At 40.3% G+C, this 25,633-nt stretch overlaps 1 protein-coding gene across 6 annotated transcripts in view; it reads left to right on the plus strand.

Moving 5' to 3' along the window:
• SPAG17 (sperm associated antigen 17) overlaps positions 1 to 25,633 on the plus strand; it is a 252,618-nt gene that overhangs the window by 176,503 nt on the left and 50,482 nt on the right. For all 6 annotated transcript variants that reach the window (XR_009734982.1, XM_061409692.1, XM_061409687.1 and 3 more), the window contains 7 exons: positions 3,454 to 3,569; positions 8,322 to 8,466; positions 10,411 to 10,565; positions 18,482 to 18,670; positions 20,684 to 20,829; positions 20,934 to 21,064; positions 22,839 to 22,966. Coding sequence is in view for 5 of the 6 variants with exons in the window: in XM_061409692.1 (XP_061265676.1) it covers positions 3,454 to 3,569; positions 8,322 to 8,466; positions 10,411 to 10,565; positions 18,482 to 18,670; positions 20,684 to 20,829; positions 20,934 to 21,064; positions 22,839 to 22,966 (1,010 nt within the window). In the remaining variant the exon portion in view is untranslated. The remainder of the gene's footprint in view (positions 1 to 3,453; positions 3,570 to 8,321; positions 8,467 to 10,410; positions 10,566 to 18,481; positions 18,671 to 20,683; positions 20,830 to 20,933; positions 21,065 to 22,838; positions 22,967 to 25,633) is intronic.

Raw genomic sequence — 25,633 nt, forward strand, 5'->3', positions numbered from 1 at the left:
TGTACTGCAGATCATGGGGTGGCAAAAGATTCGGACATGACTTAGCAACTAAACAACAACATTCTTGAAAGGTAATTTCACTAGGTATAGAATTATAGACCGACAGGTATTTCCTCTTAGTATGTGGACAATAAAGAACTAAAGAGTCTCTTGATGAAAGTGAAAGAGGAGAGTGAAAAAGTTGGCTTAAAATTCTGCATTCAAAAGACTGAGATCATGGCATCCAGTCTCATCACTTCCTGGCAAATAGATGGAGAAACAATGGAAACAGTGAGAGACTTTATTTTGGGGGCTCCAAAATCACTGCAGATGGTGACTGCAGCCATGAAATTAAAAGACACTTGCTCCTTGGAAGAAAAGCTATGACCAATCTAGACAGTGTATTAAAAAGCAGAGAAATTACTTTGCTGACAGAGGTCTATCTAGTCAAAGCTATAGTTTTTCCAGTAGTCATGTATGGATGTGAGAGCTGGACCATAAAGAAAGCTGAGCACCAAAGAATTGATGCTTTTGAACTGTGTTGTTGGAAAAGACTCTTGAGACTCCCTTGGACTGCAAGGAGATCCAACCAGTCCATCCTAAAATAAATCAGTCCTGAATATTCATTGGAAAGACTGATGCTGACGCTGAAGCTCCAATACATTGACCACCTGATGCGAAGAACTGACTCATTTGAAAAGACCCTGATGCTGGGAAAGATTCAAAGCAGGAGGAGAAGGGAAAAACAGAGAATAAGATGGTTGGATGGCATCACTGACTTGATGAGTTTGAGCAAGCTCTGGGAGTTGGTGATGAACAGGGAAGAGTCAGACTGAACTGACTGATGTGGACAATAATTCTTCATACTAGTCTTGCATTGATTTTTACTGTTGAAATGTTGTCTAATTGTTGTTGCTTAGAAGATAATCTGGCTGCCTTTAAAACATTTTCTTTTTTAATGCAGTGTCAATATGATTTAACTAGGTATCAGTTCAGTTCAGTTCAGTCCCTCAGTCATGTCTGACTATTTGCAATCCCATGAACGGCAGCACACCAGGCCTCCCTGTCCATCACCAACTCCCGGAGTTTACCCAAACTCATGTCCATTGAGTTGGTGATGCCATCTAATCATCTCATCCTCTGTCATTCCCTTCTCCTCCTGTCTTCTATCTTTCCCAACATCAGGGTCTTTTCAAATGAGTCAGCTCTTCACATCAGGTGGCCAAAGTATTGGAGTTTCAGCTTCAACATCAGTCCTTCCAATGAACACCCAGGACTGATCTCCTTTAGGATGGACTGGTTGGATCTCCTTGCAGTCCAAGGGACTCTCAAGAGTCTTCTCCAACACCACAGTTCAAAAGCATCAATTCTTCTGCACTCAGCTTTCTTTACAGTCCAACTCTCACGTCCATACATGACTACTAGAAAAACCATAGCCTTGACTAAATGGACCTTTGTTGACAAAGTAATGTCTCTGCTTTTTAATATGCTGTCCAGGTTGGTCATAACTTCCCTTCCAAGGCGTAAGCGTCTTTTAATTTCATGGCTGCAATCACCATCTGCAGTGGTATGGGTTTCTTTTTATTTACCCAAATGAGACTATATTGGGCTTCTTGAATATGTAGATTAGTATGTTTCATTGGTTCTGGAACTTTCTCAATAATTATTTTTTTTAAGTATTGCTTCTGATCCATTTCTCTCTCCTCTTCTTCTATAATTCCAATTAAACTTATGTTAGAGAACTTTTACCTCTCTTTACATTGGCTCTTTGAGCTTCATTCTAAATAATTTCTACATGTCTATCTTTCAGTTCTCTTTTAGTCCTCTGGAAATACTAATATGTCCAAATTAAGTCTTAGGGCAATGGAAAGGCTTAAATATATCTAAATGTATCTTTCTTCTTTGGTTCCCCCTGTTAGTTGACTCAGCATCTTACACCAAGATCCATGCCCTGTTGCACATTTCATGGTTTAAATCTAAACAACCTCCCTGGAGGCAACAATCATTCACTATCTTTTTTGCAACTTTTTTTTTCTCAGTCTGAATTTACTTCATCACTGAGGCTTGACAATACAGGCAGATCTTGTCTAGAGATTACTTGTTACTTATACAAATAGAGTAAATCTACCTTGATAGAGGAACTGAGATAATATTTACAGGGTTCCATGTGAGTTTCCTTGGTTCTGTCTTCTTGTTCCAATTTAATGGTGGTGGGGAGAGTTTGAGAGGAATGTGCATAACAGATGGTTTTAAATGTAGTAATTAAACTGGACAAATCCTCTCTGTATGAAAGGCCAATGATATGCTTGATTGATAATGTTCTCCAGATCCAGGGCTGAAGAGAGATGTTTCCTGGAACTGAAATATGACAAAATTAGGGGAATGAAGAGTTAAAATTATACTCTATCATACTAGAGTATATAATAAGTCAAAGAAAAAGAATCTGAAAGCTTGACAGATACATGGGAGAAAATGTAGACTTTAAAAAGCTGGGTACAGGGCTCCAAACCTGGAATCTGAGGAGAGGTAAGCAAGACTTAAAAGTGTAGAGAATTGATAATAGGGTGTATTGTTCCATAGACAGTGAGCTTTCTATGCATGTGTATATTTGTGGGAGGTGATGGGAATCCAGACAAGGTTCAAGTGCCAAGAATAAGATATTCATAAACTGATTTTTTCCTACTTGAGAAATAATATAACTGATGACCACCACTTGGACTTTCTATGCAACAGTGTCTGAGGTAGCCTACACTATATTAAAACTTAATGAATGGATAAGAAAGCTATGGTACATATACACAATGGAGTATTACTCAGCCATTAAAAAGAATACATTTGAATCAGTTCTAATGAGGTGGATGAAACTGGAGCCTATTATACAGAGTGAAGTAAGCCAGAAAGAAAAACACCAATACAGTATACTAACGCATATATATGGAGTTTAGAAAGATGGTAACAATAACCCTGCGTACGAGACAGCAAAAGAGACACTGATGTATAGAACAGTCTTAGGGACTCTGTGGGAGAGGGAGAGGGTGGGAAGATTTGGGAGAATGGCATTGAAACATGTATAATATCATGTATGAAACAAGTTGCCAGTCCAGGTTCGATGCACGATACTGGATGCTTGGGGCTAGTGCGCTGGGACGACCCAGAGGGATGGTATGGGGAGGGAGGACAGTGGAGGGTTCAGGATGGGGAACACATGTATACCTGTGGTGGATTCATTTTGATATTTGGCAAAACTAATACAATTTTGTAAAGTTTAAAAATAAAATAAAATTAAAAAAACAAAACAAAACTTAATGAATAATTCTATGTAAGTGATATTATAGTTAAATTGTTGTATTTTATATACTTGAACTCCCACAGGAAAAATTCAGAAAAATCAGTCACCTATGGCACATAAAAATGAAAGCCATGAACCTCCCCCAGAAACAGTTCAAACAATAACCCCTATGGATGTTCACTTAGGCACCTGGTTTACAACTACACCTCAAGGAAATCGGATTGGCACCAAAGGATCAGAAAGAATAGCAGACTTGGCCCCGTTTTTATTCTTTAAAGCCACAGATCCTGTCAATGGAACGGTATGACAAACTATTGTATATTATAAATTTTTCTAAATCATTAGAGTTGTAAAACAACATGTGGAAGAATGCCTGGCAAATAATAAATTTTCAATAACTATCTGTTAAGTAGCCGACTTATGTATAAATAGATGGATTCATCTTCCCAAATCTAAAACTACTGTGTGGTTTATTTGACCCAGAGTAATGTATCATGAAATACTAATTCTTGAAGTAAGAGACAGATGATGAATTTTCTATTCCACTTTTAAGACATATGATTAGTGATATCCTATATTTCTTCATGTTAAATGTATTTGTCTGTATGTCTTATATTCTAGACGTGTGAGGCTCTGCCTTGCTTCTACTTCTCGTATGTACCTGACATGAATTGTAGAAATTTGTTCATGATCCTTGACTTCAAATAATTTACAGTATATTTAATGAGAGGCTCATACCAAATAACTCAAAAATTCAACAATGCCATAAAGCCTCTGTAAAAAGATTTTATTTGTAACCTAAGAAAAAGTGATATATGAGTGGTATAGAAAATAGTGGTTTTGTTTATCTGTGAAGCAGATGTGAAATTTAAACCCCTGGGATGTACAATAGTATTTTCTATGGGCCAGGCTTTCTGTTAGCCATCTTGCATACATTCTCTCTTCAGGCCTCACACCAGTGTATATTATACAGACAAGGAAGGTAAGCCTCAGCAAATGAAGTAATGTGGCCAGAAAGTGCTGGAACCAGGTTTGTCGTCAGTGATTGGTGACTAGAAACTGGGCTCTTTCCATTCTTCAGCTATTCCTCTATCATCTTATATGGAGCTTTGCACCTCTAAATCTAAACAAGACAAAGAATTTCCTGCATGCCTTGTCTCTAGTTTTTGGACTTCCAACCTTTGTTTACAACCACAAACTGCTAGTCAGAAGCAGAATGTCTGCTTCCCATTGAGATAAAGTTCATCATCTTACCAAACGTGTTTTCCTTTCTTCTTCAGCCTGCTTCTGTAACAGTTTCATACTCTTCTACCTTGTTTGCTAGTTCTTTCTTACGAGATTCAAAATACATATTATCTCAGGATGGCTTTGGTCACTTCAAATAGCTCACTTTAATTCAGCCTCAATACAGATTACTTGCTTTAATATGCAAATTTGATATTTCTTAGTTAATGACCCTTACTTTCTTTTACTGGTGGTGGTGGTGGTTTAGTCACTAAGTCATGTCCCACTCTTTGCAACCCCATGGATTGTAGCCTGCCAGGCTCCTCTGTCCATGGGATTTCCCAGGCAAGAATACTGGAGTGGGTTGCTATTTCCTTCTCCAAGGGATCTTCCTGACCCAGGAATTGAACCCAGGTCTCCTGCATTGGCAGACTCTTTTCCACTGAGCCACCAGGGAAGCCCCTTCCTTTACCGATACCTAGGACCATTATGGAAGCACAAATCAACAGTTGGGAGCCTGGATCCAAACATAGACACCCAAAAGTCTAATCACAACAATGGTAACAATATTTACTGAGCACTCAGTACTCTTGCCTGGAAAATCCATGGACAGAGGAGCCTGGTGGGCTACAGTCCTTGGGGTCGCTAGGAGTCAGACACAACTGAGTGACTTCACTTTCAGTTTTCACTTTCATGCATTGGAGAAGGAAATGGCAACCCACTCCAGTGTTCTTGCCTGGAAAATCCCAGGGACGGGGGAGCCTGGTGGGCTGCCATCTATGGGGTCACACAGAGTCAGACATGACTGGGGCGACTTAGCAGTAGCAGCAGCACCATCCCAGGCCTTGTTCAGTGCTTTCCAGATATAATTTATCTAATTCTCACAAGAAACTTGCTGTTTCCATTTTACATACGAGACAAAGAAGCTACAAACAGGCTAAATAATTTTTCCAAAATCACTCAGCAAGTGGTAGATTCAGAATGTGGACCCCAACGTTGCATTCTAGGTCTCATGTGCTTAACCATTATGCAAATAAAAGCCAATGATCATATGAAATAAGATCAAAAGTGACATGAAGTAGCACATTTTACAGGAGTGGCACTAACCTTGCAGTGAGGCAGACATGGCTTTGAACCCCAGCCAAGCTTCTTACAAGATGCATGACTTTGATTATTTCTAATTTAGGTTTTCTTATTCCTAAAATGAAGATTATGGTCATTACCTAAAATACTTGGGAAGATTAATACCAGATTAACACTATCAGGTGTTCAGGAAATATTCTTGCTGTTGTGTTCTTGCTAAAAATGATTATTTCCTGAGCCTACGGTGACCAGAAAATGTCAATGTTATGTGATGTCATGAAATGTTAGAATAGTTCTAAGTAATAATCTGTAAATTTCTATACTAGATAAAGAGTTAACATTTAGCATTGCTAACTTGACCAATTAAATCTGAACCACTTTACCAGCATTCTCTCATTTAATCCATATAATGTCTCTGAAAAATATGCTGATGTTGGCTCCATTTTGCAGATGAGGAAACTAGACACAGAGAAGGTAAGCAACTTGCCTAAATCACCTGTGAAGTCAGAAATTGAACTTGGGCAGGTTAATTCCAGAGCTCATGTTCTCAATCCTGCATTCTACAGCAGTATTCCTCATTAGATACATTCAGTAGATGGATAGATATAGATATACACATCTGTATCATTGGCTGAGGGTGTGAAAGAGAAGACCTTAAAGATTAGCATGGACTTCTCTCTGAAATATATTGTTTTCTGCTTACCATAAAAAGATACAAATATAATTATCATCTTCTCCCAAAAGCCCTAGACATGAGTCAGAAAACAGCTAGCAAATTTCATATTCATCTGGACTCTTTAGTGAAACTGTGTCTCTTACAGTTAGGGCAGTACAAGGTAGAAAATACCCAATGATTTAAAAATATGCATTGTTGTTGTTCAATCGCAAAGTCATGTCCAACTCTTGGTGACCCCATGGGCTACAGCACACCAGGCTTCCCTGTTTTTCACTATCTCCTGGAGTTTGCTCAAACTCATGTCCTTTGAGTTGGTGATACCATCCAACCATCTCATCCTCTGCCGCCCTCCTCTCCTTTTGCCTATAATATGCATTATACAAATGGAGTGCATTGTTGCCAGTTGGGATCTGCAGTAGCAAACAGATGAGGTTTGCTTGTATAAGATGTTTTTAAGAGACACCATTTGTGAAAGGAAGCAGAGGGGGAGCAGGAATGGGCAGAGAGAGAAGGCGAGCTATGGTGCAGACACCACAGAGCTCCACTGGCAGGAGCTCAGGAGCCAGTGTCATCTGCCCCAGTGTCCCAAGTCGGGGAGCAGGAGCCAGATCAGTGTCTCTGCCTCAGCAGAACAATGGAAGTCAGGCAAGGCATCTCTCTGCAGTTGAGGCAGGTGCTGGAAGAACTGACATCTGGAGGCTGTTTGTCAACTTCCCTCCCCACAGGTGGGGAGCAAGTCCTGTCTTGAAGAGAGACCTGGGCAATGCATCTCCATGCCCACCACACCTTCACACACACATGTGCAGCTGGGGGTTTAGAGCTCCTCTGAACCATTTGGCTACAGGAAACAAAGGTCCCACTGTTCTTTCAAATTGAAGCACTTCAGTTCAGTTCAGTTCAGTTGCTCAGTCGTGTCCGACTCTTTGCGACCCCATGAATTGCAGCACGCCAGGCCTCCCTGTCCATCACCAGCTCCTGGAGTTCACTCAAACTCACATCCATCAAGTTGGTGATGCCATCCAGCCATCTCATCCTCTGTCATCCCTTTCTCCTCTTGCCCCCAATCCCTCCCAGCATCAGAGTCTTTTCCAATGAGTCAACTCTTCACATGAGGTGGCCAAAGTACTGGACTTGCAGCTTTAGCATCATTCCTTCCAAAGAAAACCCAGGACTGATCTCCTTTAGAATGGACTGGTTGGATCTCCTTGCAGTCCAGTCTTCTCCAACACCACGGTTCAAAAGCATCAATTCTTCGGTGCTCAGCTTTCTTCACAGTCCAACTCTCACATCCATACATGACCACAGGAAAAACCATAGCCTTGACTAGACGGACCTTTGTTGGCAAAGTAATCGAAGCACTTACCAGGACTAAATTCTTTCTGTGTTTCCAGCTCTAGTCCACATACCTAAAACTCTTCTCTACTGCTTTGCCCCTCTTTGGATAACAACTGGGTCCTTAATATGACTTAACAAGCTTCCCAGTATGGTCCCTCACCTTCTAGCCTTGCTCCCACCACTCTGCCCATTGGTCTCTGAGTTCCCTTGTGTCCAGCACACCTTTCATCCATGCTTCCCTGTATCAACCTTTCACCCATGGCTCCTGTACCAACACACAAAATCCAGGCTCTGGCATTGCATCCTCAGGGGAAGCAGACCAATCAGAACCCTCACTACAGACACCAGTGGTCCCTGGCTTATCTTAAACCTGTAGTTTCTAAGGGAACAGGACCTGGGGTCATCTTCCTGCATATACCTGGGTCATATCACTCCTGACATTAGCTTTTGACTCACAAATGTGTGACCATGGAAGGAGCATCACTGCTGAATAAGACAGTCCTAGTCCAGCATCAGCTCTGGCACACGCTGAGTGACTTTGGGCAAGTTACTTAACTGCTCTAAGCCTGAGTTTCCTCCAGGATTGTTATAAAGATTAGATCAAGTAGATGAGATAAAACTTTCACTTTTAAATAATCAGGCTTTTGATGGTAATCACTGGGGTGTAAAAATAAGCAAATTTGGGATTAACCAACCACCTGAGCAAATGATGATGCTCTGCCTTTGTATGTTCAGGTTATGACAACTCGAGAAGACAAAGTGATCATCATTGAAAAGAAAGATGGTACTCGGATAGTGGATCATGCTGATGGTACCAGGATCACAACCTTTTATCAAGTTTATGAAGATCCGACTATTTCTTCGGAGGATCAAGAGACAGGTAAGCTTTAATTTTTCTGGCGGACTATGTAGAGTCTCAAAGAGTTCGACACGACTGAAGCGACTGAGCAGCAGCAGCAGATAGTTGGTTAATATTGTGTTTCAGGTACACAGCAAAGTGATTCAGTTATACGTATACATGTGTTTATTCTTTTTCAAGTAGATGACAATATTCTATGTCTTTAGGATAGGATAGGTAAAAACTTCACTGATTTTTCAAAACACTTGTAAGAAAAACAATTTTTTTTGGAAGAACTCAAATCAACCAACGAATCCAAACCAGAACCAATGAGGACCTTTATTATGGTCTTTATCCTCAGCTGACATGGGAGTGGTAACAGCTCTAGTTGGCTAATGGATAGTAATAGTGCTTTCCTTATTTTTACCACTAAAAAGCTACAACCTGGATTGGTATTAACTAAAAGTTAATAATCATGACTCAACTGTACTGAGCAATTAGATTTCAGACCTGTTTCCTTCGGTCCTTAAGGAATCTAATTTTCCTACATAGACCTCAGATTTGTCCTCCTTCGATTCTGTCTGACAATTCTCAGAAAAGTGGCAGCTGCTAATGAACTGGAGTCTGTTCATATTATCTAAAAGCCTAACACCCTTCCTAAGCTAAATTTAAACAAGATTTTGAAATAAAAATTATTCCCTAATTCACTTTTGTTTAATCCTGGGGTTTATTTGTTGAATGCATTAAATGATTCATTGCCAAATTAAATGCAGCAAAATGGTGAGTGAGTAGAAAGAGAGGAACCTTTATATCCTGTTAGAGTGAAAATTTAAAAAGCCACTTGGGTAGGCAATTTTAAAATATCTGGTGAATTGAAAAGTGCATATCATGTGATACACTAATTCTCCATCTGGGTATATATAGAAAGATAGTCTTGTTTTTATTTTTATTGGGTTATAGGGGATGGGTTGGGAAATATCTCTGCAAGTCAATCCCACTAGAGAAAAGTCCATTCTAATTGTCCTGGGATAGCTTTCAAAGCTTTTTCCGTTTCTTGGGAAAGACACTCATACATTTGCACAAAGAAACAAGCACAGAGATGCTTCTTGCAACACTGAGTATAATATTAAAATATTGGGAAAGCATAAATGTCCATTAACAGCAGAACAGAAAAGTAAAATGTGGTTTATTCTTACAAAGGGATACTATGTAGCAATTAAAATAAATGAAGTACCCACACATGTACCTGTTTACATCGGCACATATATATCAAGATAGCTAAAGGCCTCAAAACATAAAGTGAAAAATTCAAGTGTGTGTCAGTTGCTCAGTCATGTTCAATTCTTTGGCGACCCCATGGACTATAGCCCACCAGGCTCCTCTGTCCATGAAATTCTCCAGGCAAGAATACTGGAGTGGGTAGCCATTCCCTTCTCCAGGGGATCTTCCTGACCCAGGGATTGAACCCAGGCCTCCTGCGTTGCAGGCAGATTCTTTATTGTCTGGGCCACCAGGGAAGCCCAGTAATGTGATACACAGGGTGATATATAACTTATGTAAATTTAAAGCAACAAAATATTTCTGATATATACATTTATATAAAAGTATTATAGTGGATTGTGAGAAAAAGAAATAAAGTCAGAGATAGGGAGAGATGTGAACTTTACCTGTAATTTCTCTCTTATATACATGTTAAAAATGAAGCAAATATGGCAAAATATTAATGAGTGTAAATTCTGATTGGCAAACATGTATAGTTAAGTTATATTTTGTGCTTTTCTGGATGTTTTCAATTTCTCAAAAAGAACGGTGAGGACAAAACCAGCACACTAAATAATATGCCTTCTCAAACAAAGGCTCCGAGTTGATATAGCAGTAGCCCATACAGCAGCCCCGTGAAGTGAGTTCTCAGCCAGGCAGTCAGCAGGCAGGCGTGTTGCCCTTGCGTGCATCCCATCAGACCCACTCCTTTGCATTTGCCCACAGCCGAAGGTCCTCAGAGGATCGCCAGGCAGGTGAAGTGCATGCGGGTTGAAAGCTCGCACTACGCCACTGTCATCACCAACTGCGAGGACAGTAGCTGCTGCGCCACCTTTGGGGACGGGACGTCCATCATTGCAAAGCCACAGGGAACGTACCAGGTGGGTCTGAGCAAAACGAGGGGAGCCAAAGGCAAGTGTCGAAGTGTGTTTGTGACTAAGAAAGCACACCCATCTGGGGCAGTGAACATTCCTGCCACATGCATGGCTGTTGCTCTCATCTCAACTGATCTTAGAACACACTTCTCAATATCTTTTCATTTATTTACTTTCTTTTCAAAATCCATCACAGAAAATCCGTGTCCTCCCTGTCTTTCAGTGCTTTGGTATCTGGGGATCAAATTTATACTCTGGAGTGTATTTGCTGGGGATCATTTAGTGATGGGCACTGTGAGTGCTAGGAGCACTCGGTGCTGCCCTGTCCCTTCCAGATCCGCTTCGCCTCCTGCCTCCTCTTACTCATTCTCACTTTCCTACCCTTCCCACCTCCAGTCTGTCCCCACTTTACCTCGTATCCCCGCGGGGTGGAAGGACACACGTGTTCTGTGTGATCTAGGAGGAGAACTAGCCCAAGTGAAGCACAGCTGTGTCTTTGGAGGGCTGGGGAGGAATGCTGTTAGCAACTCCTCCACCTCCTGCATTTCCCCATTAAACACAATGCCGCAAGCTCAGCCTGCAGTCCCTCCAGTCTTAGAGGGATTTGCCTTTGCCTTTCTACTTGTTGGAGAAGGGACACAAGTGCCAGGATGTCACATCTAAGGTCACAGGATACTGAGGGTGCAAAGGCAGAAGGTAATGGACAAAGACTTCCATAACAAATGTTTGTTACTGTGGAAGCTACTGGAGCCGGTTTATCCCTCCCTTCTCTCTTGATACTCCCTCGTACTGTGCAGATCTTTGTGGGACGAGCAAGGTGCTGAAAGTGAGAGATGACCAAGAAAGGCTGCAGTTGGAGAAATGGATGCTTTTTTTCCCTACATAACATTCAAAATATGGTATGGGGAGGGAGGAGGGAGGAGGGTTCAGGATGGGGAACACATGTATACCTGTGGCAGATTCATTTTGATATTTGGCAAAACTAATACAATTATGTAAAGTTTAAAAATAAAATAAAATTTAAAAAAAATTTAAAAAAAAAACTTTTTAATTTTGTATTGGGGTATATTTGTATTGGGGTATAGCTGACTGTATTGGGGTATAGCTGATTGGAGAAGGAAATGGCAACCCACTCCAGTATTCTTGCCTGTAGAATTCCAGGGACAGAGGAGCCTGGTGGGCTGCCGTCTATAGGGTCACACAGAGTTGGATATGACTGAAGTGACTTAGCATAGCTGATTAACAATGTTGTAATGGTTTCAGGTGAACAGAAAAGAGACTCAACCTTACATACACATGTATCCATTCTCCCCCAAACTCTCCTCCCATCCAGGCTTCCACATAACATTTAGCAGAGTTCCTGTGCTATCAGAATGTTCATTTTTTAAGAAAGCATCGTATTTCAGTACTGTATGTCCTACCAGAGGTCATAAAAATCTGTGATGCTGTGATGAGGCCTTATTTTTATCATAGCCCTGGACTCTGCTGGTTACAACTATAAAGGAAAAGAAATTTTAGCACCAGTGTAAGTTACCACTGAAGGAAGAGATGTAACAGAAAAGAGATCCAACCTGGAGACATTCAGTGTCTGATACAATTGTGTAGAAGCATGTTTGCCCACATCTCCTGAAACACTGATTGCACCTCATTGAGAAATACACATATCTTAGCTCCCAATTGGGGGAAAAAACTCCAAATAAGCTTAACAACACTTATTTTATAGTTCTATAATTTTATAGAGCATTCACAACCACCTTCTGCCCATCTGAAAGCTGGCATTCACAACCACCTTCTGCCCATCCTCATTGGCCTTGGCACATGTGTCCTTACTTACTCACCAGCATGAGGACACTGGGCAGTGTGATGAGTGAGGCTGGATTTTAGGCAATGTGAAAGAGAGAGAGAGCTTGATTTTGGCCACTGCTATACCTTAGCAGCACTAAAAAGATTGAAAACATCAAGGAGGAAGTAGATGTAACAGCTATTATTGTCTATGATTATAGTGTTTCACAATTGGGGGTGGGAACATCCACCCAGTTGGAAGGTTTCAGAGAGACAAGATGACAAATAATGGGTCTGTTGTCTCCCATGGGAAATCTTCCTCTGTCCTTGGGTCTAGGAACAGAAAGCTGTTTCCCTAGACCAGAAGATTGAGTGTCTTCCTGGGGACAGGGGTATGTGTGCGTGTGCATGTGCACACTGGAATAAGATTTGACAACTCTTCTATACCAATCTGAATTTAACTCCTTTGGGAGAAGTTAAAGAAAGGTAATAAGCATTCTTAGGAATACTACTGAAAAGGGCTTCAAAGGTCCTTTTCCTTATCAGCAGTACCGTAAACAAATGTCATAATGGAGGGAGGCTTATCCTCTACTCAGTGTGTGAAATCAGTTGAAAAAGGAAAGTTTTATATTAAACTCTGAGCAGTATAGATATGTAAAGTCACGAGAATTCTATTTGCCAACTGGCTGCTCTATTGAAGACACTATGTACGTATGTATATAAGTCATTGATATATTTGTCGTGTTGAACCACCATAGCTGTTTTTCCAGGCTAACTTCCTAGAAAGAAAGCCATCTCCTTTTTACAGGTTTTCTTTTTGGCTTTTCTAGATGGTGCTTCACCTAGTGTATATGTCTCAGTTCTGGGAATGTTAGGCCATCATTTTCTGTCCAGAGCAGCTTTTAGTAAATTACAGTCAATCTGACGTATTAACAAGCAGAGACATTACTTTGTCAACAGAGGTCCATCTAGTCAAAGCTATGGTTTTTCCAGTGGTCATGTATGGATGTGAAAGTTGGACTATAAAGAAAGCTGAGCACCGAAGAATTGATACTTTTGAACTGTGGTGCTGGAGAAGACTCTTGAGAGTCCCTTGGACTGCAAGGAGATCCAACCAGTTAGTCCTAAGGAAAATCAGTCCTGAATATTCATTGAAAGGATTGATGCTGAAGCTGAAACTCCAATACTTTGGCTACCTGATGCAAAGAGTTGACTCATTTGAAATGACCCTGATGCTAGAAATTATGGAAGGCAGGAGGAGAAGGGGACAACAGAGGACGAGATGGTTGGATGGCATCAATGACTCAATAGACATGAGTTTGATTGAGCAAGTTCTGGGAGTTTGTGATGGACAGGGAAGCCTGGCATGCTGCAGTCCATGGGGTTGCAAAGAGTCAGCCATGACTGGGCAACTGAACTGAACTGAACTGACAGTTTGAGTCTATTTTATTGAGGACCTATGGAGCCTGGGAAAATTACAAATTCAACCAGTGTCTATGCTACAATATGCCTGAAACCACAGAGAAGCCTCAGAATTAGTCAAGGTCCAGGGAGAGTTCTCTGGCCTGCGTAATAGTAAAGAGTGAATCTGAGAAACTTCCAGAATGATGGAGTAAGAACCTTCAAAAATCCACTTACTGCTCTCTAAAAACAACTAGAAAACTGGAACTATTGACAGAATCAACCTTTTTAGAAGTCTGGAAATCAACCAAATGACTATAATGATATGAAGATTATTAAAAAAAAAAAAGACAGTCTTGGGAAGAACAGCAAGAATCGTGGTGATTTCGCTTGCTGCATTCCTCTCCCCTCCCCCAGCTCCAAGGTAGCCTGAATATCAACACTGTCACATGCATGATAGCAGTGAAAACCAGCAGGCCTGCAGCCACTGAAAGAAGAATAGATCTAGAGCTCCCCAAAAGATCCATCACAAGATGTTGTCATTATTCGACCTGTCTGTCCATTTTCTAGAAACCTCTGTTCAACAGGGGTTGTCTTTATTTGGTCTGATTCTGAACTCACTCCCTACAAATAGACTTTTCCCCAAATGGAGGTGATAATTGAACATTAAAGCTGTTGAAGTAGTGACAAAAAACAAGAGGCTAAACAAAAGAGTTAAAAAGAAAAGGAGAATGAGAAGTCCGTAGAGGGCTTTCAAAAGCTCTGACATATTCTCTGGAATCTAGAAAGCCACGCTCCTGTGAAGGGCTATAACATGCCCATAAGAGGCCTCAGAAAGCCCTGATCTTTCACTCTTGCTGATCAAGAAGCTCTGCACAAGCAGGGAGTGAAGGGTAAGGTGGAATTACAAACTTCCTACTACAGCATTGAAAGCATTCGCCAGTATGCACATAGAGCCCATACAGCCCTCAGCAGAAGCTGAAAGATCTATTAGTGTAAAGTACTTAAGAACGTATCTGCCCAGTTATGAGGAGAACTCTAAGCCTAACAAGCAGATTAGGCCCACGCATGACAATATAAACTGTAAAGAAACGGTCAGGGGAATCACTGAACAAAGAGCAACAACAACAAACGTAGCAATAACAAGTCCTGGGGCAAGGATCTAATTTCCAGAGTTGTACATAATACTATTTTAAAATATCTAGTTTTCAACAAAAAATTAAAAAACATGAGGGAGTGGGGAAGGGGGGGATTTTGGCCCATAAACAGGGATGGGAAAGGAGGAAGCAATCAATAGAAACCATCCTTGTGGAAATCCAGACTTTGCATTTAAAGAGACAAGTTTAAGTCAGCTGTTATGTTTTAAAAAGTGGGAAGCCTTGTGTAAAGAACTAAAGCACAATATGAGAATGATGCTTCGTAAAGTATAGAGTATCAATACATAGAAATTATTTTTTAAAAGAACCACATAGAAATTCTGGAGTTGGAAAGCATAATAACTGTAATGAAAAATTGGCTAATGAGGCTCAACATCAAATTTTGGCTGGCAGAAGAAATAATCAGCAATTATTCAAACTGACTTGAAAATAGATCAGTTGAGATTAAGCAGTCTGGGGGAGAGAGAGAAAAAAGAATCAAGAAAAATGAACAGAGCCTCAGAGGATACCATCAGGCATACTAACACATGCATAATGAGAGTCTGAGAAGGAATAGAGAGAAGGGCTGAAAGATTATTTGAGGAAATAATGGCTTAAAACTTACCAAATGTGATTAAACTATCTACAATTGCAAGAAATCTCAACAAACTTCAAGTAAGATAAACTCAGAGATCCACACCTAGACACATCACAGTCAAATTGTGTGAAGACAAAGTCTCACAAGCAATGAGAAAAGGCTCATCAAATATGAGAGATCTCAAAAAAAAGAAAAGAAAAACCCTAAAGCACAACATTGTTAATCAACTATATCATAATAAAAAAATTTTTAAATTGAGGTATCCAATAAGACTAATAGCTATGTTCTCATCAGAAAACATGGAGTCAGAAGGCAGTGATATGACATATTCAAAATGCTTAAAGAAAAAGATCATCAACCAAAAATCCCTCTTTTCAGTAAAATTATCCTAAATCTTAGACATTCCCTACAAGAAAATCTAAAGGGAATCCTTCAGGCTGAAACAAAAGAACACTACACAGCAATTCAATTATACATAAATAGTACTGGTAAAGATAACAATATAGGTAAATATAAGAGACAGTACACATGTATTTTTGTGACCTTTTTTATTTAAAAGACAACTACATAAAACCACTATTATAAAATGTATAAAGATGTAAGTTTTGACAATAACAGTTATAAATTAAGATGTTAATTGTAATACCCAAAAGACACTAAGAAAATAACTCAAAAATATATAGTAAAAGAAACAATGGAATTAAAATGGTACACTTGAAAATAATCTATTTAAAACAAAAGAAGGCAGTGATGGATGACTAGAAGGGAAACGAAAGACATAAGACATATAGAAAAGTGGAAAATGCAAATCTTTTTTTTTAATTCTTTATTTTATGTTGGAGTATAGCCAGTTAACAATGTTGTGATAGTTCCAGGTGCATAGCAAAGCAACTCAGCCACACACACACACACGTAGTCATTGTACCCCCGAACTCCCCTCCCATCCAGGCTGCTATATAGCATTGAGCAGAGTTCCCTGTGCTATACACTAGGTCCTTGTTGGTTATCCATCTTAAATATAGCAGTGTGTTCATGTAGATTCCAAACTCCCCACCTCTTCTGTCTACCCTTTCCTCCTGGTAACCATAAGTTTGCTCTCTGTGAGTCTGTTTCCGTTTTATAAGTAAGTTTATTTGTACCACTTTTTTAGATTCCACATGTAAGTAATGTCATATCTCTCTGTGTGTCTTCACTCAGTATGACAGTCTCTAGGTCCATCCATGTTGCTGCAGATGGCATGTTTCACTCTTTTTAATGGCTGGTAATATATATCTCCATCGTATACATGTCCCACATCTTCTGTACCCATTTCTCTATGGACACAGGTTGCTTCCATATCTTGGCTATTGCATGTATCCTCTCCCATGTTTTTCTCTGGATATATGCCCAGGAGTGGGAGTGCAGGGTCATATGGTAGCTCTATTTTTAATTTTTTAAGGAACCTCCATACTATTCTCCGTAGTGGCCATACCAATTTACATTCGCACCAACAGTGTAGGAGGGCTCCTTTTTCTCCAGCCCTCGCCAGCATCTCTTATTTGTAGACTTTTTGATAAGGGCCATTCTGGCCAGTGTGAGGCGATACCTCATTGTGGTTTTCATACGTCTGCTGCAAGTAGACCCCTTCCATTGGCCCTTGCTGCACAGGCTGGGACACCTCTCCCCAACCCCTGCCACCACCTGCCACAGAAAGTTAAGTTTGAAGAGTAGGGGAAGAGAGAAACATGGCCATGAAGAGAAGGATCTACCTGGAGCTGAGGAAGCAGACTCTGGCAGCTATTTGAGAACTTGTCCTGGGCAATTGCAAGTCAAACAATGGGCAAATTGAGGACTTAATGGCTGAATTTGTGAACTTTGAACTCCTCAGTTTAGCAAAGAGTCGGACACAACTGAGCGACTTCACTTTCACTTTTCACTTTCATGCATTGAAGAAGGAAATGGCAACCCACTCCAGTGTTCTTGCCTGTAGAATCCCAGGGCCGGGGGAGCCTAATGGGCTGCCGTCTATGGGGTCTCACAGAGTCAGACACGACTGAAGTGACTTAGCATAGCATAGTTTAGCAAATGTAGGCTTGATTTCAGTTTCAAATCTCCCCAAACTACCTAAATTGAAAAAACTTGAGTTCATTTTAGCATAAAAACTTTTTAAATTTCACACATCTAAACTGAAGTGGAAATAAACAGAATGAAGTATTGATATACACTACAATATAAATGAAGCTTAAAAACTTTATGCCAAGTGAAAGAAGCCAGGCACAAGAGGTGCCAAGTATCACATGCTTCCATTTCTACAGAATGTCTGAAATAGTCAAATCCACAGAGACAGCAGGTCAGTGGTTGCCAGAGACAGGAGAGGTGCAGAATGACTAATGGCATCAGGGTTTCTTTGCAGGACAATGGAAATGTTCTGGAATTAGTGATCATGTTTGCACAAGTTTTTGAATATACTAAAATCCACTGAATGAACACTTTAAAGGGGAGAATATATGGCATGTGAATTATATCTCAAAGAGGCTATCCAAACCAGAAGTCATTATACAAAAGCTATTACTTAAGGTCTGTGTCAGCCACCAGAGGAATGAGGAAAAATAAAAGCTTCTAAAAGTATTTGTCCCATTGCTGTTGACCCCTTTGAAGATGCTTCTTGCCCCAAAACATTAAAGGATTCCAAGAGTTTTGAATAGGGTCAAGTGTGTTTACTTAACATATGCTTTTAATACTTTAATTAAATATCTGAAAAAAGAAGGGGCGTAGATTGCATTAACTGGAAGAAGTATTAAAGTGAGTAGATAAAATATGAGATGCAGGAACAATTATATCCTAATCATTATTTGCCTCCTTATTAAGTAGTCTTTCCCCAAACTTACATCCTCTTTTGTTTTCTTCCTGAAAATACATTTGTGTCTCAAGTCAATGGATAGTATTTTTTCCTTAAGTGATTTTCTAAATCTCTCAAATCAATCAAGAAATTTTGAATAATTTATCTCTGTGTGTGACCCTTTCAGGTGTTACCTCCAAACACAGGCTGTCTTCATATTGATAGGGACTGTTCAGCTATATATTGCCATGAATCAAGCAGTGACATATACCATCCTTTTCAAAAACGTGAGCAGCTGAGAGCTAGCAGGTACATCATGAAACACACATCAGAGGTTATCTGCGAGGTCATGGATCCCGAAGGAAATACCTTTCAGGTAAAGTGCATCATTAGTATGGAGAGAGAGGCGATGGGTTTGCTTTTGAGATATTTCACCCTAGAGAGCTCCCAAATAGCTTTTTATCTTAGCTGCCTTGGGATTAGTTATCTACTTACTGTCAGTGCTTTGGACAACAGCAATTAATGTCAGTAGCTTTAATTCTCGATTATGCTTCATTGGAGAAGGAAATGGCAACCCACTCCAGTGTTCTTGCCTGGAGAATCCCAGGGACGGGGGAGCCTGGTGGGCTGCTGTCTATGGGGTCTCACAGAGTCGGACACGACTGAAGCGACTTAGCAGCAGCAGCAGGGGATAGCAAACCCAACAATGAGGATGGTTGAAATGGTAAAGCCAAATAAATAATTAGAACAAAAAGGGGGGAAGTTACTAAACATCTAAAAATAATGTCAACAACAAAGAACAGTGTAAGAATGCTCTGTATCTGGGTTTAAGTGAGAGAAAATACACAGGACAGCAGGCAAGTCTGTTTGACTAGGTAGAGAATGCTTAGAAATATTATCAGCATGAGGGTTCCAGGAGGACTGAGGATGGGGAGGTGGGAAGCCTGGTGAGGTGCTTAGCTGGTCCGTGGTAGAGCTCTGTGTTCTGTTTCTCTGTCCTTCCTCTTATTGCTAAGCCAGGCAGTGACAAACCATGGTCACTTGTTTATATGTGCCCTTGAGTTAAAAACGCAGGCTGACTACATTTTACATTTTTAAACGGTTGGGGAAAATCAGAAGGAGAAGAGAATTTTATGACACAGAAAATAATAGGAAATTCAATTTCAGTGTCATTATATAAAGTTTTATTGGAACATAGCCATGCTCATTTGTTTACATATTACCTGTGGCTGCTTTTGCATATAATGGCAGCATTGACTAGTTGCAACAGAAACTCTATGGCCTACAAACCCTAAAATATATACTATCTGGCCCTTGACAAGGAGAGGTCCACCAGCCCTTTCTCTAGGCACTTTTTTCCCACTCCTCACCCCTTGGTGGAATTTCATGTGTTGGCTAGTGGGTGGCAAAGTTATATTTTAGATTTGAAACCCTGACAAAGAGTCCCCAGCTTTGCATGGGGTGCAGACTGGGCCTGATCCAAGTTTGTTTTTCTGTGCTAAGTAAGTGAGACTCTTCATAGCCTGAGTTCAGGCTACTAAGAGACTTTGATTTACAATAAACTGAAATTGAAACCTAAAGCCCAAACCCTCCAAGTTGAAACATCTAAGCCAAGCATTACTCTAGGCTTTGATGTTCTTCTTGTGCCTTCCCTTTAGTGGCCTTTCAGCCTAAACCACACTCTGTATCTTGACAGTAGCAATGGCTAGGAATGTACATCTCAGAGTGAACCTCCATCTGTTTCCCAGGGTGGTCTATCCATGAGTCTCTAATTCTGTGCTTAGAATCCATACTGTCACTCTTAATGTTTTAAGACAACTGTCACATGAGTAGTCTTTCCTCCATGTTTAAATTCCCAGTTCCCTGAACTTATCCTCAGAAGATAAGATTGTCCCCTGGTGTGTCCCCTGCCATACTAGTCGCCTTCCTCTGATTGTACTCTGGCTTGTCTTCCCGTTTGTTTTCACATTCTCGGTGTAGTTTGTCAGTGAAGATGTGCTACTACATTTTCAATTTTATTAATGCAGTCTACTGGGGCTTCCCTGGTGGCTCAGCAGTAAAGAATCCACCTTCCAATACAGGAGATGTGGATTCCATCCCTGGGTTGGGAAGATTCCCCTGGAGGAGAAAATGGCAACCTGCTCCAGTATTCTTGCCTGGGAAATCCCATGGACAGAGGAGCCTGGTGAGCTACAGTCCATGGGGTTGCAAGAGTCAGACATGACTTTGTGGCTGAACAACAACAAAATACTTAGGGAATAATACCTTATAAGTAAATATCTTTGATTTTCTGAATATCCAAAAGATTACCTGCTTTCTCAAATGAGATCAACAAAAATGTAAGCTTTATGGCTTTTTTTTTTAGTTGCTTATCTACTGTGTCCCTTAGGTCATGGCTGATGGTAGTGCATCAACCATCCTACCTGAAAACAACCTGGAAGATGATTTAAATGCAAAAGCTGAAGGTTATGACAGTTTGTCATCCACTCACCTTCATAAGAATCATCTGCAAATCTATGGTGAACATGTCCCCAGGTAATATGATAAGAATAAAATCATGACTTTTATTTTCAGTTCCAAGTTTAAGGAGCATTTTAGCTGAATGTGTCAAGGGATCTGATTTTTATTTCTGCAAACAGGTTTTTTGTTATCTATGCTGATGGATCAGGAGTGGAGCTTCTTCGGGACAGTGACATAGAAGAGTACCTCTCCTTGGCATATGGAGAATCAACTACTGTAGTTCTTCAAGAGCCAGTACAGGAACAACCAGGTGGAGAGCCAGACTGGAAGTTGCTGTGTCCTTTACCAACTCTCATCCTCCATAGCCAGTCTACCCTGATGTGGTTGCTATGTTTTCCCCTTTGCTCACTTTTCAACTCTGCTTTCCACCTGGCCATGTCAGCCTGGTTGTGCAGTGATGTATGTTTGTACTATGCTTTATCTAAGCATCAACCTGTGTAAATTGTGTGAGTCCCTTTCCTACCTATAAGGAGATCTGTATCTGCATTTAGGCTTGTTAGGTAGATTTAGTTATGTGCCTAGGTTCCTACTTATGTGTCAGTTTCATCTTAGTAGGAAAAAACAAAAGTGAGGTATATTTCCTAACTTCATTTTTTGTCATTTTGAAGGTGTTGCCTTGATGAATTTAGTATAACAAGAGAAAAAAGTAGATTTGATGTGTCAGTTAGAAATCCAACCTGAAATATAGGATAAGTTATGTATTATATTCATTGGACATTTACATATTTTCATTAATTTCAAGAAATTAGTGTATGACCAAAAAATAGAGACATACATTGCATTAGGTAAGAACCACTGTATATGTAACGTGTGTATTTAAGCACAGAAAAAACAAAAAAGCTTCCATGTTATCCATGCACCAAAGCAATATGCTGTGTCTATCTAGGTTTATGTATGTGTTTCCTGTTTTATCTTTTCTCTGATAGGTGGGGTATATTTTGTATTCATTTATGAGTATGCCCACCTCTATATGCAGTTGTATCTTTGAATGCATCAATGTACATGTGTGTGATATAATAAATTTGCTTTTTCTCTATGAATATGGAAAGTGGGGAGCTCTGACTGGTTGTACAGTGTGTGTGTAGAACTGTGAGAGAATAAGAATTCATCTCAAATTGCTTCATTAGTCAGTCATTTAGCATCTACATGATAACCCACCATGTACCAAAACTTGGCTGGATGTTAGGGATACAATGGTGAGCTAAGAGAGCAACAAACCCTGCTTTCACAAAGCTTAGAGTCTAAGGAAAGAGATGGGCGTTAATTACATAGTCACACAAATACCTGTATGCTTATAAATTGGGATAAGGCGTATGGAGTAAAGGAATATGGTTCCATGAGAGCATCTAACAGGGGAGCCTGACATAATCTAGAAGGCTTTCCTGAAAACGCTGGAGCCAAGAACTGCTGGATAAGTAGGCACTAATTAAAATAGGAGGAGGAGCTTTCTTGGAAGAGGGAATACAAAGCAGGAAGCTTGGAACAGAGGAGAAAAGGCCAAAGGAGCCAAAGTATAGAAGGGAAAATAGCCCAAGTTGAGGAGGCAGGAGAAAACATGAAGGCCTCAGTTTTATCATATAAACGATGGGAAGTCAAAGAAAAGTCTACATGGTGGACTAACACAGTCAGTCACCCTGCCTGTGGAAGGAGGTTCATTCACAGAGTAGAGGTGGGAAGAAAAGTTCATTGTTGCTGAGGTCCAAAACAGGATCTCTCTGCGGGAAATAGTCTAAGGTTGGGTCAGTGGAGGGGAAAAAGGTGGATGAACTCAAGAGATGCTTAGTGGTAGAACTGACAGGACTTGCGTCTGATTTCTGAAGGACAGCGAAGTGTCAATTAATGCTTTCAAGTGGTCTGAATGCAGCTTTTAGATGTTACTCTGACTAAAAGACTTTCCTTATTAGACCCCGAGGTCCTTAAGCATGATCGCTGTGTCTGGCTTATCAAATGTGTTTAATATTTGCCGAATTTCTCCGAGTATTTCTGACAGAGACATGACCCTCTGCTAACTCTCTGTGACCCAGGTGCCCTGAGCATCACCGTCCTTCGCCCTTTCCATGAAGTGTCACCATGGCTAGTGAAGAAAGAATTAGATACGATTGTTCCTCCTAATCTCCAGTCAAGGACATGGGAGACCTTTCCCTCAGTTCAGGTATAAATTTTCTTGCTGTGAAGTCACCATATATGCATATCCATCCATCCATGGATCAGAGCTCAGGTCTTCTCCTGTATATTCACCTCTTTTCATTCTTTTGTAAATTGTTAACAGGATCAAGGAGTTTTATATTTGAATACTTTGACATTTGTAGATTTTGGAGAAATATACCTGACTAATCTCAATTTTATTTTTTTAGTCTACATTGCTGGTTTGAACATCTTCCTATCATATAAAAATATCTAGTCTGAGTAACCCATTACTGATACTATGCAATATAGAAATCTTCCTTTCTCCCAATATTTGCTAGTTTTAACGCACAATCTGAGGTCTTTCACTTTCCCTTTGTTCTTAATTTATTAATGCACAAACTGAATATGTAAGAATAACGTGAAATAGTAAATATATGGACTCGGAATCTCAGTGTTAAAAAGTAAGCATTGTAATTGTGTCAGCTTAGAGAAGCCTCGCCTCAGATTGTTTTAAAGAATGAAAGAAAATATCTTAAGAAATCATAAAGTCCTGCATCTTGCCAGGTTTGTCATTTAATTTTGCAAGCAGTTTATGTAATATGTCCAGCAAACTGTCAGATGTTAAATTGTTAAATCAGTGAAGGCATTGGTAACATGATCAGGGAAAGATAGTACTGTGAAGTAAGGAGGATAATGTTTTTTAGTTATGATTATCTTGGTTTCTTTATCCAGTCTTATAGTTGTGGAAGCACAGGTAATGAACTCTTAAGATAGCAAAGATCGCCTAACCCTCTGTTTCAGTTTGGTACCTATAATCAACATGGTGAATGAAGGTGATCTGAATTCTAATCTTGACTTTATCAATTATTAATATGGAATTTGAGACAAGTCACCCTTGATCTCTGCTTCCTTATCTGAAAATTGAAAGCTCATACCAAATGGTTTACAAAGGCTATCTCCAAGTTGAATGAATTTATTGCATTATGAAAAATAATATACCACATTTGAGATGAATGAAGGAAGTTCCTTTTCTTCCTCCAAAATTCCTATAGCTGTGACCTCTGACCAGTGGAGTGACCCAGCCCAGGCAAGCTCCTGAGTAGCTGTCACTGACCATGCATTTGACATGAAGAGCAACTTAAAATGAAACACATCAAGCCCACACAACTCCTGAAAGTCAATTCCAAAAAACATAAGAGATGTGCATCGACACAAGGCACACATTTCTGCAGAAGAGATCCTGGGAAGATTCTGACAGCATGCTTAATCTAGAGTGAGGTCAAAGACCACCCAGATCTATGGCTTGATTTTTCCTTCAAAGGATCTCTCCAAGCTTAATTCCAAATGTTTTAGGCTCTCTGTGGGTATAAAAATATGTGTGTGTGCTAAATCACTTCAGTCATGTCCAGCTCTTTGTGACCCTATGGACTGTAGCCCACCAGGCTCCCTTGTCCACGGGATTCTCTATGGAAGAATACTGGAGTGGGAGGCCATTTCCCCCTCCAGTGGATCTTCTCAACCCAGGGATCAAACCAATGTCTCTTGCATCTCCTGCATTGTCAGGCAGGTTCTTTACCACTAGAGCCACCTGGGAAGACCAGGTAGTCTCATGCATTTGGCATAAACAAGGCTTCTGCTGCATCACCATGGCAACAGCATGGCTTAGCATTCCCTTAAATGCTATCCAGTAGGATATCAGGCAACAGGATTTTAAAATGTCCTTATTTTTGGTAACACATATAAAGAGGAAAACTTGTCCAGTTCATTCCTAATTTTCCTTATATTTGCAAAAATTTTGAGAGCAGGGATCCCTTTTTTTTTCACTATTATATTCACTAATGAGAGGTTCCTAGCATATAGTGTCTCCAGTTCAGTTCAGTTCAGTCGCTCAGTCTTGTCCGACTCTGCAACCCCATGCAATGCAGCATGCCAGCCTCCCTGTCCATCTCCAACTCCCAGAATTTATTCAGACTCATGTCTATTGAGTCGGCGATGCCATCCAACCATCTCATACTCTGTCATCCCCTTCTCATCCCACCTTCAATCTTTTCCAGCATCAGGGTCTTTTCAAATGAGTCAGTTCTTTGCATCAGGTGGCCAAATTATTGGAGTTTCAGCTTCAGCATCAGTCCTTCCAATGAATATTCAGGACTGATTTCCTTTAGGATGGACTGGTTGGATCTTCTTGCAGTCCAAGGGACTCTCAAGAGTCTTCTCCAACACCACAACTCAAAAGCATCAATTCTTTGGCGCTCAGCTTTCTTTATAGTACAGTTCTCACATCCATACATGACTACTGGAAAAACCATAGCTTTGACTAGATGGACCTTTGTTGGCCAAGTAATGAATGTCTCTGCTTTTTAATACGCTGTCTAGGTTGATCATAACTTTTCTTCCAAGGAACCAGCGTCTTTTAATTTCATAGCTGCAGTCACCATCTGCAGTGATTTTGGAGCCCCCCAAAATAAAGTCACTCAGTGTTTCCACTGTTTCCCCATCTATTTGCCATGAAGTGATGGAACCAGGTGCCATGATCTTAGTTTTCTGAATGTTGAACTTTAAGCCAACTTTTTCACTCTCCTCTTTCACTTTCATCAAGAGGCTCTATAGTTCTTCACTTTCTGCTATAAGGGTGGTGTCATCTGCATATCTGAGGTTATTGGTATTTCTCCCAGAAATCTTGATTCCAGCT

This window comes from Bos javanicus, chromosome 3, assembly GCF_032452875.1.
Source record: "Bos javanicus breed banteng chromosome 3, ARS-OSU_banteng_1.0, whole genome shotgun sequence".
In the NCBI taxonomy this organism is placed as follows: domain Eukaryota; kingdom Metazoa; phylum Chordata; class Mammalia; order Artiodactyla; family Bovidae; genus Bos; species Bos javanicus.